The following is a 16,973-nucleotide window of genomic DNA, read 5'->3' on the forward strand; positions in this document are numbered from 1 at the left end:
ACCAGCCACCACAAGCTAAGTAAGGGAAAGCCGACCAATCGCAGATGCCGGCACCACCCTCTTCATCCGGTTATAGGTTTTCAGTGCACTGGCTCTGCCCTAGTGAATCCCTCTCCACTTGAGCGTTCTCCTCGCCTCTTGTCAGCCAATTAGATACAACAAGCCGCTCAGTGTAGGCAATGCTATTCGTTTTTCAAGCAAACAAAAGGGACCTCCTATGAACGAGGAGAGCGTTTGATTGGTCTGTTCAGACAACCCTATGGGTGACCGCCCGGTGCTTGCGTCGGTGGTTACGCAAATTTGACGTCAGGAAATTGGAATAGAAACATATTGGAATAGTTTTACGTTATAGGGCCCCTGGTGTCTTCGCCAAAATTTGTCCCATGTGAATAACACTTACAAAATCCTATCCACTCAACGAAGCTAATCTTCCGTCCATGCTTGCCAGGTTCCTCAATCATGTTTTGAGCCGCACATAAAAAGGGCGCCAGCTCTGCCGCTTGTTTCATTGTGAACAAGGCTGCCGTGGGAGAGCCGAAGCGTAAATATATTTTGAAATAATTTTGCTGGGTGTCCTGACCTCTTCTTTTTAAGTAGACTTGAAAGGTCGCTGGCTACGATTCCTAAATTGCCATATATGGCGTAAGGTACTCCGTATAAAAGTTTATAAGCAAAAGTTTGTTATTCAGTTAAAGACTCACTTTCCTTTTGTGTGCAAATATTATTGACATTTGAGAGTAATACAGCTCAAGAAGTAGCATTGTAGTACATGTCATGCGTGATTAAAAAAAAATGTTACGAATAAAACCAAGCACTCCGTATATTGGACACGTGTTCTCAACAAAGCTTCAGTTCATACACAGCGCTTGTGATCGTCTCTTCTTTTTCGTCGTTGTCTGGTTGTCGTGCTGACAGACCGTGCATGTATTTTAATTGCGGCTCTGTCGGCCACATTCTAACTGTCCGTTTTGTTTTTCGCCATACCAATCATAAAGGCAAACTTAGTGACATTCATTGATAAAGACAGGTGATGAAGGCTTGGATGAAATTTAAACTGCGTTCCAAGGCTTTATGTGCCAAACCTACAATATGAATATGAGTGAAGCCGCAATGGGGGACTCCGGATTATTTATGGCCACCTGCGTTTATGACCACCCGCGGTTTCAATATCAGCAGCTCAATGCCATAGCCACTAGACGGGAAGGTTGGCTTGCATCAAAGTTGCAGCCTCCCGCTAGGCATCATGGGTATGGGCTGGGAGTAAAAATAGAGACAGAAAAGTGTTGATACTTATAGATAAAGCTATGGGAAATGAACATGAATAGCGAATAAAGCTTCAAAGTCTGAAACCAAGATTATTCTTCTTGAAGGACAGGGTGATAGCCTTAGAACGTGAACACTGATCATGCGTGTGTAAAGTTCTGAAACTAATTTCTGCTCTAATTTCTGTACAGGCGCTGTTAAGATTGAGAAATGCTACTTTTCTTGGGCCGTTTCTGACACTGGTGTATCGGAAGCCCAACTCGAAGATATCGACCTGGAGATAGAGCCCGGGTCCTTGGTTGGCATCGTAGGATTTGTAGGTAGCGGCAAATCCTCGTTACTCTCTGCCATACTGGGTGACATGCACGTCATTGAAGGCAAGGTCGCCACCATGGTAGGTAAACAGGAACTAACTGCAGCTGCCTGCAACCTCGAAAATGTTTATATTTGTGTTTTCCACAAAATACAATCAAAAACAAATTTCTAACGGTCTGGAAACGAAGAAATCATGATTAGGTTGTGATGTACGTCGTAGTGGTCTTTGGAATAATTTTTACAGCCTGATATTTCTTAAAGGGGCCCTGAAACGATTTTGACGATTTTCTACAAACGTACTGAGTCGTTAGAGTAGGTCCTTCTGATCACTAATGGACGCATCTAAGTGCTCCGCGTAAAACGTGTAATTTATTATAAGGTTTTAAAGATGCACATCGCTGCCGATCGCAGCACACTGCTCGGCGGAATTTTAGGCCGCCCCTACCCATATGACGCAAAACACCTATATGACGTCAGTGGGGCAAGCTATCCGATTGGCTCACCAGGGCACGTGATCGATAATTTTTCCAACTTTATGGTAGACAAATGATGTTCGTAACAGTTGGAGTGTTAGTTAATTTGTTTCTATAAAAAGAAAGTAACATAAAGGAAATGCACAGGAACAATTTTTCAGTATACTTAAGCATTTCCGGCACACAGTGTCGTCTGCTTGCGTTACAACGAGCTCCGTCTTTGACGAGAGCTCCGCCGTCAGTGTCGGCCTGCCTTTTCGCGAGCGCTATGATTCGACTTTGTTGCGTTTTTTACTACAAACGTAGCGACTGGCAATATGCCAAGCTGCGACATCATGTCCATCTGCAAGCCAGTAGGCCAACGGACTGCCTACAGCGCATCGGACTGCCATATCCGATCGGCGCCAGAATTTGCGCGTTTGAAGCCGTCACTTTACACCGGAAGATTACTAACGCAATAGCGTTTCGCGAGTACGGTATTAGGGTAAACGTAAGCGCAAGGGGACAGGGCCTGGTCGTGTCCCGTTGCGTGTAGTATCGCGGGAGTAACAGAAGCGCAAATGTGAGCGGTCTACACGGTGCAGCCACCTGGTGGCATAGAGCTCAACCACACACTGTAGCATTAACAAAATGTATTCTTTCCTGCTGGTGTAAATTTTTCGCAGGAGTGTTATCGTTAACACGTTGTTTTTGTAAATGTTTAAAATGTTTTACACTTGGTTATAGCAATATTAGCTCTTTCTTTGGCTGGTTAAGCTCTGCGCCAACGGGTGGCTGGACCGTGGAGACTGATCAGGCAGCTCACGTACGTCTACGGAAAAGTTCCTTCATCCACTTGAGTTTATGCCTCCACCGTTCCATCGAAAAGTTCAGCTAGTGTATGGTTACCGGAATACCAGACACGTTCGGCGCTGCGACAGAATGCTCGCAACGCACGCTGCTTCGATAGCTCTCGCATGGGGTCGACGGCCAAGCGGCTAGTGGAGAGGTGTTGCGCGGGCGGGGTTGGGCTCCAAAACAACCGGAAATGGGCCATTCGACGTCGCATCGTGACGCAGAACCAGTGAAAGCGGAGCTTAGCCCCGATCGCTCGGCGAACGAGTTGAGGAGGAAAAGCATGGCTAGGGACGAGGGTAACTTGTAATCGCTTGTAGCTCCATTAATACGTAACGCTTCACTTAAATTGTGGTGCGAGTGTTCTACTTAAGCTGTACCCTACGCGTCTACAAAATTTGTCCGAACCGTTTTCAGGGGCCCTTTAATGGGCACGTAAATCTACGAGCACCATCGTTTCTGTTTTCCGCTCCTACCGGAATGGGAATCTAACCCGAAAACTCTAACAAGAATCTAACCCAAAAACTCGAACTAACTTCGTTTCGAGCGTAATATGTTAAATGTTTCACCAGCCCTCCTAATTTCATGCCATTTTGTGCACAAAACATTTGCAAATGGGGAGTATGAATGGTCATTACACATAAATACCCCCAGTTAGAAAAAGTACTTCGAAATAGCATGACGGTTCCTTGATAAAGATAGCGCTTACTTTGTGTTCTTCATTTCATTTTTTTAGGTTTTATAGCTCTTTGATTGGCAACTGCAATGACCGTATGCAGGACGTGCAAATTTACCTGCACAAGCAGTAATTTTGAAGATAGCAGGATCCGCAGCACAAGCGTCAGTTTATACGGGATATTGCAAATGGTTCCTTCTCGGTGCGACTTGCATTAAAGACCGAGAGCTCTGTTACGAAACCAAATAATAATTTTTCTGGTGTGTACAGGAGCACACGTGCATTTACCTCTTCTGAAAAATTGATCGGAGGCTTGTGAGCAAAAAGCCATAGGAGAAATAGCTAGGAGGAGAGAGGGAAAGGCAAGAACATTAGGCACCCTTAACTTCAATTGACATCTACGTTGTCTGAATTATTCTTGGTTTGCTGGATAATGATTACTATGAATCATATATCACATAACGGTTCTTCGGCGAGCGGTTAATGCTTTCCCAACGTGTTGCAAACTGATGCGAAGTGCGGGGGAGGATGTTGTTTGTGGTTGTTGCTAAAGCCCCTTAAACTTCGTAAAGTAATGACACTCTCCTCCTCCGTCTGCACTCCTCCTCGTTTCTCCTCTCTTTTACGCTCCCTCCTCGACCGTGTCGGCGCCTATACTGCTCGCGCGTAGCGACGGCGCCAACGCTCGCTCCTCGCCTCTCCGTAGACGCTTTTCGAGCAAAAATGGCGCTGATGCACGGCGCGAGGGCCGACGTGATGCTATTAGGTCGGTAGCGACGCGGCGTGGGCGAGAGCACGCGAGAAGCTGGCGGCATTCTTCCAAGCGTGGCACTACTTTACGAAGTTTAGGGGCTTTAGTTGTTGCCACCCGCTTAACCAAGTTGACAAAGGTGAATGCAGGTGTTATCCCAGGAATGTTCAAACCAATTTTATCGGCAGAAGTGAGGATAAGACTGAGAAGGAAGTAATACAGGCCTATTATATGAAGCGAGTTGGTGATGATTGCGTCAGCATGGCGCCTTTATCCCTTCTTGATAAGGAAGTGGTTTTTCAATCAAATCTTTGGACGCGTGATTCGATTAGCTCGCGCCGCTTATCACTCAGCGTTCGCACATTTATATTTTTGCTGGTTTTGTAGCTTATTCACCATGATCACGTGACTCGGCTGCGCTAAAGATCGTATTCTTGTTCTATATAAAGTCAGTCGGGAAGTTCGCGCTCGTCACGACTTACGTGTTCTCTGAACGTGTCTCTTTTAAGCCACTGTTTTCCTCAAGTATGAGACACGAACTATCTCAAACTATAATTAAGCTTGACTTATATTGTAGCTCAGAAGGGATATAGCAATTGTGGCTTGCCTGATACCTGCCGCATTACATCGTGATGCGTCAGTGCGAGATTTTCACACTTGCGGTTTTCAGTCTCAATGGAAGAGGCCGCAGTGTTAAACTGCACTTTCCAAACTTAGACCTCTGCTTACTGATGGTTAAGTGCGCATCTGAGGTGCGAGGTAGGGGTCATTTATTGATATTGTAACAGCCTCTATACAGGCTGTTTCAGCTAGCGGGTGCTTGTTGTACCAGAAATTAGGATAATCTTGCGCAAACGAGACGCCCACAACGGCAATACACACATAGACAGGGTGGGGGCTGACTACCCAACTATTTATTTGAAATACAGCATGAAACATATATGCAGTTCTTGACGATAGCGCATCATGCCAACCATGCCACCCCAATTTTAGACACATGCGTGACCGGTAGACATCACCTCCCTCCCCTAAAATAAACTAGCGTATAAATCACGCAGTTTCCACCTCTGCTTAATGAAAACAGCCTCTGATGTATCACCTGTTCTTCGTCATGCATGTGCTTAACGAAAAAAGCCTCTAATATTTCATGTGTGGCCGCATGGTGTAGTGTACTACAGCACGTTCCGTGCGTGAAGTTGTCCAGTGATATGTTCCTTCGTTGCACCAGTTCTTCTAGAAGGGAAGGCTTGCTGATTCAACTCGAGACTACTACATTTTTCTACACTATACGTGCGAATTATCCGCTGCACAATAACACGTTTCTTTTTCTTCAGGGTCGCACAGCTTTTGTTCCACAGTTGCCGGCTGTTCACAACATGACTGTCAGGGACAATATTCTCTACGGGAAGCCGATGAACCTGAGTTTCTACCACCATGTTATTCAAAGCTGCCAGCTCATAAATGACATCAACATGCTAGCGACTGGGGACATGACCGAAATCGGAGAAAAGGTACAGTTAGAAGAATTGCGTAAGCATAGCGCATTTACTGCATGTTAGAACAGCTGCTGAAACAGATGAGATGAGATATAAGCGTTGTCTGATGCCCTCAATATTTTATTAACTGCTGCCTACCCAGTACCTCTAAAGGAACTCTGCTTTCTTACTGATCAAGAAGTTTTTTCGCGCGGGTTTCCGCTATGGGTGACCACTTGCATTTGGAACCTTCTCTTGACGCGAATGTTTACAGACTGTCACGTTCATTTTTATTACGTTTCGACACCAAATTCTTCTTTCTTTTCTCTTGTTCTGGAATAAAATTCTCATGTCTTTCCAACACGAACAAATTTACACAGAGAAGGCTTCCAAACTATCGAAATAGTTGTTTGTTCGGATAAACACTCGTTTGTATTTGTAACACTGCTTTACACGCATTTGCATTTGTTAGGAAGTTCAATGTTCAGCTAAGGTAATTTAAGATAGAACTGAGTAGCAAGGACCTAACGGCTAAGACTTGGCGTGACATATGTTACTGCGCGCGAATAAAGTCGGGTAAAAGATTAAAAGTCCTTGAGCAGCTTTCGTAAAGTGTTTCTTTAAAGTGTATCAAATACCGACCTAGCGGTTTGGACAATTTGTAATTGCGAAAAGCGCTACACAAACATCCAATGTGAAACGCTTGCTGCCAAGATTTACCGCTTCCAAGTTTGTTATCCTAAAATACGGCAACGCAATTTGTCAAGGGGCAGTTATATATTCAGTTCAACATAATTCAATTTCACATCAGTTAGCTGCATATATGGAACGTAAGTATCGCTTTGTTTAAATTTCTGCTACACTGCCGTTGGTTGACCAAGAACAAAGCGATGGCGCAAAATGTGCGAAGCTCTTTCAAAAGCCTTCCAAGGGCTCGTGCAAAAAATGTCACGGGGAGAGCAACGAGGTGACTAGCTGACATTCGTGCAAACGTTTCCTTGAAAGGGAAATTGGCCACGCTTTCTTGGTCTGTAGTTGGCAATAATTATTACTTTTGCATTGAAATCTTAAATACTGTTCCTGATGCACCTTCAGCATGAAAATGAAGAGTTCGGACCACGGATAGCTGTGGCAGATGCTTGAATAAATGGTGATCCAAAACGAAAATGCCGCTGTTTTGTTTAATACCGTGTGAATTAATTTGAGGTTAGTTTGTCTTATCCGTAGTTTGCCTTTTCAAGCCTATGCTGCAATAAAAAAAGCTGTAAAATTTTTCTGTGAATAATATGTAGTGCCACATTTCACTCCTTTCCGACAAGGTTCAGAAGGGAAAGGCACGTTAAAGGTAAGACCACGCCACAGGGGGCTGAACTTTGGATCCGTAATGAATGGTGAGAAGAATAATGCGGGGTGGCTTTATTGTTTTGCTGGTACTTGGAAACCTGGCAGAGTTTGTGAAATGCGAACCGAAACGGTATGCTATTTATGCCGTGTGCAGTGCAAAAAGAAATCGCCTCCCATGCACGTGATATCTTTGAGGATGCTATAGAGCATCCATCATTTAATTTTGTAATAGTACAATCAAGAAAATTGTTTGCTTGCTCGGAACTTCATTGGTAACTTTCATTATGCGTTTTCTTTCGCAGGGAAGCAACCTCAGTGGCGGCCAAAAGCAGCGCATTTCCATTGCCAGAGCAGTGTACAGCCAGAGCGATGTGTACCTACTGGACGATCCGCTTAGCGCTTTGGATCCCATTGTGGCCAGCCGGGTCTTCAAAGATGTTATCGGGAAAAAAGGCCTGCTTAGGCACAAGGCAAGTAGCCCAAGAAAACGCGCGTGTGCTTCTCTTTAATTACTAGCTACGTTTCCATGAACCTGATGAATTCTCTTCGGATAGACTGTCCGGCCAAAAATCGGATCTCAGGCTCACGAAAACGCTAGCTGGTCGGGCCGAGCAGGCCATGAAGCGAGTGCAGTCAACCGAGCCTGCAAGATGTGGGTTGACCCGCCAAACACACTTGGCAAGATGCATGCAGACGCGCTTCGGTCGGGAATGACTTGAAACTCGAAAACTGCCCGCGTCTAATACTTATAAAAATACTACTGAGAACATCAGAATTTGCGAAGAGTATTTGTGCTGCCTAGCCCGAAGAATGAAGGCTTATCTATAGCAGCCTAAATTTAACGAACACGCGCTGTGATCACCAAACAATATTAGTCATAGCGTGAACGAACCAAGACTACAAAAGAACGCTAGCGGTGCGCCTACTAACGACTGGAAAGACTTTATTAGACACTGACATATATATCGAAACCCCAATGCCTGCGCATGCAAATGACTTGTCAGGACGCAGACTAAGGTAATATCACGATATCAAAATTTTCTGCTATTGAGCTTGGCAGGCCTAAGGAAGTCTACCTCACAATACTGCAAATTGAAAGATTCTCACGCACGTGTTCTCGTTCTGTTTTACATATGTAAAACGCCTCGACAATTTCCGACTCTTGTAGCCCCTGTGTTTGTATAAAATCCTGGTTTCGTCCAACCTTGGCAAGCAGCCACACTATCCAGAATGCAGAGACAAACTGTAAGTTGGGGTTCCATTCAGTGAATGTTCGTGTCGCCTTAGGCGCCAGTCGACACGTTGACCCGTCTGTTTTACATGCTGCACTACATGTCCTAGGCATATCGCACTTAACGGCCTTCTGGCAGCTTGTAAACTGTGTGACGTGCTGAAATGCGTATGAGCCAGGTGCGCTATGTTTATCCACTTTTCGTTGTATCGATGACATGATACGCCGCGGCTGGCCGGCGGGAGAAGACGTGGTTTATTGAACGGGGTTCGCTTACATACAGATCTGAAAGCAGTTTTGTTTCATTTGGTTCGAGATCCGTATCACGCACAGCTGAAGCGAGCAATGCGCACTTCAAGCGGCACATGCGCGATACATTTTTCTTCTTTAACAAAAACTACTATAAATAATAAACATCACTTATTTACAGCATTAGACAAGGATTAGTACACGGTTAGTGCGGTGTCAGAGGTAAGCACCAAAGCGCTCTTGAGGCATTTGTTCAAAGTTTCTGCTATATCCGAATGGTCTTGGTGCTCTTCGATCCTCTGTGATTTTAACGGTGGAGGACGTGACATCGCCGCCCCAGCTGACGAAAGTAACTGCTTCTGTGCTGATGCGCTACGGCCGCTGTCGATTGTGAGGTCCTTGGAGTCATCCGTGAACTCATGCAAAATGGGTTCTTGTGTCCGCAACAAGCCTGTCCTATTACGGCGTCAACTCTCCCACATTTCTGCGGCCACATTGTAAGATCTTGGCTGCGTGCATTGATCCAACAACCGCGCTGTCGTGTCCCATGAAGGCTTCTTCAGGCGCGCCACGTCCCCGTGGCTCAGTGTGGAGAGAAGATGTTTCTGGTTGTCCATGTGGCGATGCTTGACAATGTTTAAAAATGGATGACTTCAGAGGTCCGGCACGCTTGTTGTCTTGTAGAAGCTCCGCCGGTGCTCCACTGCTTTCCAGCGGCACTGTACTTTATGAGCAAGCAAGCCGATCCTGATATCTCGATTTGCTTCATGCGTTTTCATTAGAATCCCCTTTGCTACTTGTACACTATATGCGAGGCCGTTTGACTGTGGGTAGCCGGGGATAAACGCAATATACTGAAAATCGTGCTTTCATTTTCATTTTCATCACCTTAAACACCCCATTCGGGGTATTACATAAGGGGTGGTTAACATGTGGGCACGAGAAAACGCGGGTGTTACATTGAAATACAAGTTTGGACAGTTTCTAGAAATTGTGACTGACATGTGATGGCAGCAACATTGAAGGGTAAGTCATTCCAGTGTTTGGCAGCTCGAGGAAAAAATGAAGCTTGAAAAGTGACAGTTCGTGTTCGAGAACGAAAAACTTGGAGTTGATGGCTGGTGCGCTGTGACATGCGTGAGGATGATGGCGTGACGTAAGGTGGGTGGCTTAGCGAGCTGTAAAAAATTGTGATAAAGAGAGAGCGTGGCGAAACGACAACGAAAAGCAAGAAATGTCAAGTTAGATTCTGCCGTTAACAGTGAAATGTTGACGGTATATGAATATCAAGAATGGATGAATCTGGTCGCATGATTCTGAACTGACTCGAGTGCATTGATGATATATGTTTGATGAGGGTTCCAGATGGTGGCGGCATGTTCCAGTTGTGGTCTGACAAGTGACTTGTATACAAATAGTTTGACGTGCTGTGGAGAATGCTGAAGGTGACGCCTCATGAACTCAAGGGTCTGGTTTACTGATGAAACTAAGTTAGTCGCATGCGCATTCCAGGAAGGTTCGTGGGACAGGCTTACGCCTAAGTACATATAGGCTTGAACTGATCCTACTGGGACGTTACCACCGCCACCGTTGCCGACGTCAGTTTCACCACTGATGTCGGCAGGCGTCACTCACCTAGTTCGTTCCGGGGAAACTAACGGCAGCGACCTCCACGGGGAAGGTTTCCTTGTGTCGAGATGCCAAAAATACCCCCTATGCACCCCACGAAGATGACCTGACGATGACGACTACTCATGCCAACGAAGACGATATGACGACGACTAATACTCACGCCAGCGACGTTGCCCGTGCCGGTCCCAGCATTCTGGTGGATGGACATCATGTCACCGCACTTGTTGACACTGGCGCAGACGTCTCGATTATGCGACAAGAGCTGGCCGACCGAATTAAGAAAGTGAAGACGACGTGGACAGGGCCCCACATCAAAAGTTCCGGGGGTCTGCATCGTCAACATCGGCAATTCCAGCTTCATGGCCACTTTCGTCATTCTCCCCGATTGCTGCGATGACCTCATCTTGGGGATGCATTTCCTGCGAGGTCACGGCGCAGTCAAAAAAATTCGGGAACCTACGGTGACATTTTCCGTCAGCACATACGGCCACACCATGAATGATGGGCAACATGGGCGTTTGCGAATCGCCGACGATGGGACCACTCGGCTGCGATCCTGCCGCCTTGTTTCTGTATCATGCAAGAAGCCCTACCACGGCGATGTGATCGCGGAGCAAATCGTTGCACTAGTGCTCACGCAAGGGGTTTCCATTGCTAGACATGCGTACTCGACATAACTCATCGGCATGCGGAAGTCCTTCTCACGAACACCGTCCATCAAGAAGGGTACCGCCATTGCGTACTGCAACATCAGACACGTTAGAGAATGCTTCGCTCTACAAGCAACGACCGTCCCGCCCTCGACTCCTTTGTCTGTCGACGTGAGCTCCTGTGTCTGCCGAGTGGCAGCGCCTATTGGTCAAAAGCGTGGCAGTTTTGGCGAGTTGGTAGGTCATGACTGATTTTGGCTTGTAGCGCAGCTCGGAAGAGCAAAAAAGGAATAGGGTAGGGCGCTCACTCTGTTTCCCGCGCCTATTGGATCTGCTACACCAGTTCGAATATTGCTTTTCGACTGTGTAAAATGTCAGACAAACGCCACTGGCCAAGCACCTTGTCATCACGGATGGCACTACATGGCCGATCTGACAAAATCCCTGCCGTGTAGCTCCAAATGAACGCGAAGAGATTCAAAAACAAGTGGAGAATATGCTTGAGGATGATGTGATACAACGTTCGAAAAGTCCCTGGCCGTCACCCGTGATTTTAGTCAAAAAGAAAGACGATAGTTTGCCATTCTGCATATTGCCGCAAATCAAACCAGGTCACGAAGAAAGACGTCTATTCGATGCCAGGCATCGACGATTCGCTGGACAGGCTGCGGTATGCACGTTATTTTTCATCAATGTACCTACTAAGCGGGTATTGGGAGATCGAGGTCGATAAGAGAGATCATGAAAGAAATTGCCTACGCAGAGACGAAAGCTACACAGTGGAGGGGGGGGGGCACAGTAGCCGAAGCAGCTCATTTTTCTTTGAAAACACCCTCCTTAGGCACGGCGCCTCAAAACCACTCATCACAGACAGGTGACCTACCTTCACTGCCAAACTTCTTGACTCGCTTCTCAGACTCAGTGGTACAAGCCACCGGTAAACAACTGCTTATCATTCCCAGATGAACGGACTAGATGAGCGTCTTAATAAGACCCTCACAGACATGCTATGCATGTATGTTGATATAGAACACAAGAACTGGGATCAGATGTTGCCTTACGTAATATTCGCCTACAATACCGCTCGACAGGAAACTACTGGAATGACACCATTCAGCTTGGTCCATGGTCGCGAAGCCGCGACAACGCTGGATGCCTTGCTGTCGCATGAGTTTCACGACCTACCTACCCACGTTGACGAATTTACTCAGCGCGCCAAAGGAGTCAGGCAGCTTGCGCGCGTACGTATCTGCTGCATTCAGCAAGAACAAGATGGAAAACGGTACGATCTTCAACACAGGTCCGTTTTCTACACTCCCGGCGACAAAGTATGAGTCTGGATATCCATACGCCGTCGTGGACTCTGGAAAAACTCCTAAGACGGTATTTGGGCCGTACAGATTGACCTGCCGCCTGAGCGACCTGAATTACGAGGTCTTTCCCGACAGTGACAATAACTCCAGTAGCCGCCAGCACTTATTCGATTGGGGCATATGGTACGGATGAAGTCGTCCTTGTCGACCTAACTTCTGCTTTTTGGGGGGCTCGTTTGTGTGTGTGTGTGTGCGTGTGTGTGTGTGTGTTTGTGTGTGTGTGTGTGTGTGTGTGTGTGTGTGCGTGCGTGCGTGCGTGTGTGTGTGTGTGTGTGTGTCTGTGTGTCTGTGTGTGTTGTGTGTGTGTGACTCTGTCCTGTTGTACTGCGTCCCATTGTCCCGATTAAATTGCGCATCGGGCCCATGCTTCCTTCGGAGGGACGCAAATGCCACGCCAGTACTCTGATGAAGAAGACCACGCGAGTAGGCATAAGCGTTTTTGTCAAGGTGCAGTGAAGAAGTAGCAGTTGCACTCGGTATTATAAAAGCAACCCGCCGCTGTATGTATAGATATATTATGATGAGGAGGAGGAGCATGAGTAACATCTTCAGCGTGAGTCTCTTCCACACACAGACACGCACACGCTCGCACACTCTCTCTCTCTTTGGTAACAGTTGCACTTCAAGAAACTTCATGTGACCTCGAAGAATTGTTTACTGAAGTGATGGGCTTATATGAGTATTTCCAAGACCTCATAGTAGGAGACAGCTCAGTTTCACAGCGTGAATACCCTCGCACCACCAAGAGACCCGTCTCTCGGATCAGCATGCGACAAGCGGATTCAGTTAAGGACGTTAGGAAGATATATGTGTTTTGCCCGTATTAAGTCTAATAAATCTACGAGTACACCAATGAAAAAAACCGTGAAATGCCCTTTGAAAATTTTAATACGCGGATATAATCAAGAAATCTTTGCCTGACGAAAGGTCAATCGAGTACGTATGAGATAAGATATATAAATATTTTACATTATATAAGAATTTCTGAAGATAAGTTATAACTAGAATTATTAGCAGAACGCAATGGGACGCCATAACGCAACAGTTTAATAACTTGTCAAAGCATGTCTTGTGCTGCTTACTGTGTCATGTCTTACTGGCGTCATTTATTTCCGGCGGCCAAACAGAGGATTATGGAGTAATAAATTATCAGGCGCACAAACAAACATATTAACAAATAAATAAATAAGACACATCAATTTCTCAAAAGCGCGAGGAGATGAGAGCAACTAGGAACTATGTGGATTTTGTTGTTGAGCTGCTATTAGAGTATATGACGAATAAGGAATAATAAGGAAAATGCACAGCATAGACTAGGGACCTTTACAACTAGCGAATCCAAGCGTCTTTGTGTACCAAAAAACCTCACCCTGCTTGCACTGTCATGTACCTGATTTTCGTCCTCTTGTATAACTTTTTTTCGTTGTTTTATAAGCCGGGTGGTTTGCTTTGACTTGTAAGATGACGCTTTTCCCTTTCCCATTAAAGAGATCAGTTTCTTGTCTGACGCGATGGTTTCACCATCAGTGAAAAAGTCTTCATTCGGGCACTTGATCTAGCAAAGATGTCGGCGGCAATCTTATTCAAATTGATTTTTCGGGAGAGCTCTTTGAGAGCGTGCGAAATTGCCAGGCGGTTCAAATGGGCTTGTTCAACGTCGACTGAAAGTGCGTTTTCAGTTTCCTAAGACAAGAAAAGGACCTCTCGGATGTGCGCTTGTATACATGGTTAGCATTTCTTGCTGAAAACAGAAGCACTACTGAGGCGCATAATATTCGCGTGCATTTCAAACGCTTTAATAGAAAACTCCACCAAAGGCGTCACTGTACTCCGCAGTTTTTTTTCAGGGTCACAATACCTCACCAAGAAATTTGAGGCGAGGTGAATATACAGCAACATATTAATTCTCTAGACATAGGATATCCATACCATAAGAAATTATTGTTAATTGGCTACCTCCTTCTCTTTAATATATAAGCTTTGTCCTAGGCGTGTATTTAATTATATTGTGTGTTTGTAAGGTGCTCAAAGTGAAAATTAAAAAAAAGAATGTTAAAGTTAAAAAGAAACCGGTGAGGTAGCCGCGGCTGGAGCTTCTAATGCACTTATCCTCCAATGGTGAGGATTTGGAGAAATAAAGCGAGAGTATGAGTTAAAATCCGTGCATGTCCGCCAGCAATGATGTAGTAAGCGTCTAGCCACAATAAAATTTAAGTGAAAAGATAGAGGCAGCTCAAAAGTAACCTCAAATGATGTGAGTAGCAGAAATCTGGCAGTAACAGATTAGGGAAGGGGCAGACTTCGTTATTGCCGGGGGCGGTGGAGTCTCTGCCACACCCCGCCCGGAAGAACTTCAGAGGGAGCTCGGGCCCCGGAGCGCCCCCGTAGTCAGCGGCTATGGTGTGTTTGGTAAAGCGTTGGCGATGATACAGGCATTGAGTCTTCTCTTTAGCGCAATCTCTGTACGTGCGCGCGAGTGTGCATATGGTTATATTGGTCTTATTCGCCATATACGGCCGCTTTATGGCCGATTTCAGCACAACTAAACCTTGCAGAGTTAGCTGCCAGTGTCCCAGATCTCTGCGCTGTGTTGCAATAGCGCTTGAAACCAAGAAACTGTGTACTGAGCTTGTGCGCAGGTGTTCAAAAAAATTGGTGGTTAGAGACATCAATGGTTGCGTAATACGAAATCAAATTCTCAAGATGTTTTGAGCAGCATCGTTAGTGTGGGCACTAAACGTGCAACATCCGCACCGAAGCTACTTATCCGGCGAATCGTACAGCCTGACCAAAATTCGCACATATTCCACGCAGACAGAGTTCTTTTTAGCGACACTGAAAGCTGATAGAACAAACCACTGAACAGCCGATACAACACGCACCTTGCTCTCTATCCACATGATCGGCCTCTAAGGCACGTGTTTCCCTCTCCCGTAGGGTATTTCATGTGACTCGTCTATAAAAATGGGGCTACAAATTAAGCACCAAACTGTTTGCCAACGTGCATGATGTGATTTTGTTTGAGCTGTACATTACAATGTAACCTTGCCATTCTTTCCACACCTTTCCTTCAGACTCGAATTATGGTGTGCAATCAAGCAAAGTACTTGCACTACATGGACAAGCTCATTTTAGTGGACAAGAAGCGAATTAAGGTATACGACAAAGTGGAAGACCTGATAAACGACCCAAAGTCACCTAAAAATTTTCGTGAAGCTCTTCAAGATCGGACAACCCGTCTCCTCACAAAAAATGAGTAAGCAAGGATTTGTCACAGAGCTAAAGGCACGCTAATTCAACTGATAAATACACAAAAGTGTCTCGGCCTCGATTGACTTAAAATAAGTTGGCATCATATTTGCAACCCTTGTGAACGACTCAAAATTCCATCATATATGCCGAAAATTCGACGCTTCTTGTGATCCGATCGATTGTGAAAGATAGTTGCGAAAGCATAGTAAAGAGACGAATGCAAAGCCTGCTAACTCTCTGTATGTTCACTTTTTTCACGAATATTTCCTTGTAATCCTTGCGTAGTGATTAGTGCTTCTCAGAGTGCAGTTTTGGGAGAAAAATATTCTGAAATCTTTCAGAACTGACGCTGAGAAAATGGAAGAAAACGACGTAGTTGGAAGGATAACTGGAGAAGAGTCAGGACAGTCTAGCAAGGTGAGAATTTATGATTTCTGCGACTGCATGGTAAGAAAGGCAACACATATTTTGAAGAATCGGTCCTGCTAACGGCCGATTCTCATTAAATATTCATAAACATTAGAGTTTGTACTAAAACAGTCGGCAGCGTGAACTGAACAGTTCAGAAGCGCTCATACTCAGTAGATTTCGAGGAGTTCTTAATGAAAAGACACAATAGCTTTGCCGAAGCTCATGTAATGCGTGTGCCGAGTTCATATGTTTTCAGAGCGCGATGGTGACCGTTGCGATGGCGTCAGCTTATGTTATTAGTGTGCGTATGCATGAACAAGAAATAAAGCAAGTTTGCCGATGGTTTTAGGTGCAATAGCAATCGACACGATGCAATATTCGGACAACTAAATGAGAAGGAGGAATAAAAAATTATACAAACAGTGACAACGGCATCATGATATGCTTGCATAGTAATAGCGGCAAACCACACTCTGGGGACCAATTGCAATGCATGCTCACTGACCTGGACAGGCAAAGCAGAAGGGTGGGTATAAAAATTAATATGCAGAAAACTAAATTAATATTAACAGTCTCGGAAGAGAACAGCAGTTTAAGACAGGTAGTGAGACACTGGAAGTGGTAAGGAAATACATCTACTTAGGGCACGTAGTGACCGCGGATCCGGATCATGAGACCGAAATAATCAGAAGAATAAGAATGGGCTGGAGTGCGTTTGGCAAGCATCCCCAGATCATGAACAGCGCGTTGCCATTATCCCTCAAAAGAAAAGTGTATAACAGCTGTGTCTTCCCAGTACTCCCCTACGGGGCATAAACCTGGAGGCTTACGAAAAGGGTTCTACTTAAATTGAGGAAGACGCAACGAGCTATGGAAAGAAGAATGATGGGTGTCACGTTAAGGGCAGGATAAGAAGAGAGCAGATTGGATAAGGGAACAAAGGCGATTTAATGACGTTTTAGTTGAAATCAAGAAAAAGAAATGGGCATGGACAGGTAATTGAATGAGGAGGGAAGATAACCGGTGGTCATTAAGGGTTACGGA

The 16,973-nt window shown here is 45.4% G+C and overlaps 1 protein-coding gene across 7 annotated transcripts in view; it reads left to right on the top strand.

The window, feature by feature from the left end:
• Positions 1-16,973, top strand: part of LOC135913793 (ATP-binding cassette sub-family C member 2-like) — a 272,909-nt gene that overhangs the window by 183,879 nt on the left and 72,057 nt on the right. For all 7 annotated transcript variants that reach the window (XM_065446481.1, XM_065446480.1, XM_070541305.1 and 4 more), the window contains 5 exons: positions 1,455-1,657; positions 5,647-5,823; positions 7,434-7,601; positions 15,341-15,522; positions 15,860-15,935. In XM_065446481.1, the coding sequence (XP_065302553.1) occupies positions 1,455-1,657; positions 5,647-5,823; positions 7,434-7,601; positions 15,341-15,522; positions 15,860-15,935 (806 nt within the window). The remainder of the gene's footprint in view (positions 1-1,454; positions 1,658-5,646; positions 5,824-7,433; positions 7,602-15,340; positions 15,523-15,859; positions 15,936-16,973) is intronic.

The sequence above is a fragment of the Dermacentor albipictus genome, chromosome 6 (genome assembly GCF_038994185.2).
Source record: "Dermacentor albipictus isolate Rhodes 1998 colony chromosome 6, USDA_Dalb.pri_finalv2, whole genome shotgun sequence".
Lineage (NCBI taxonomy): Eukaryota > Metazoa > Arthropoda > Arachnida > Ixodida > Ixodidae > Dermacentor > Dermacentor albipictus.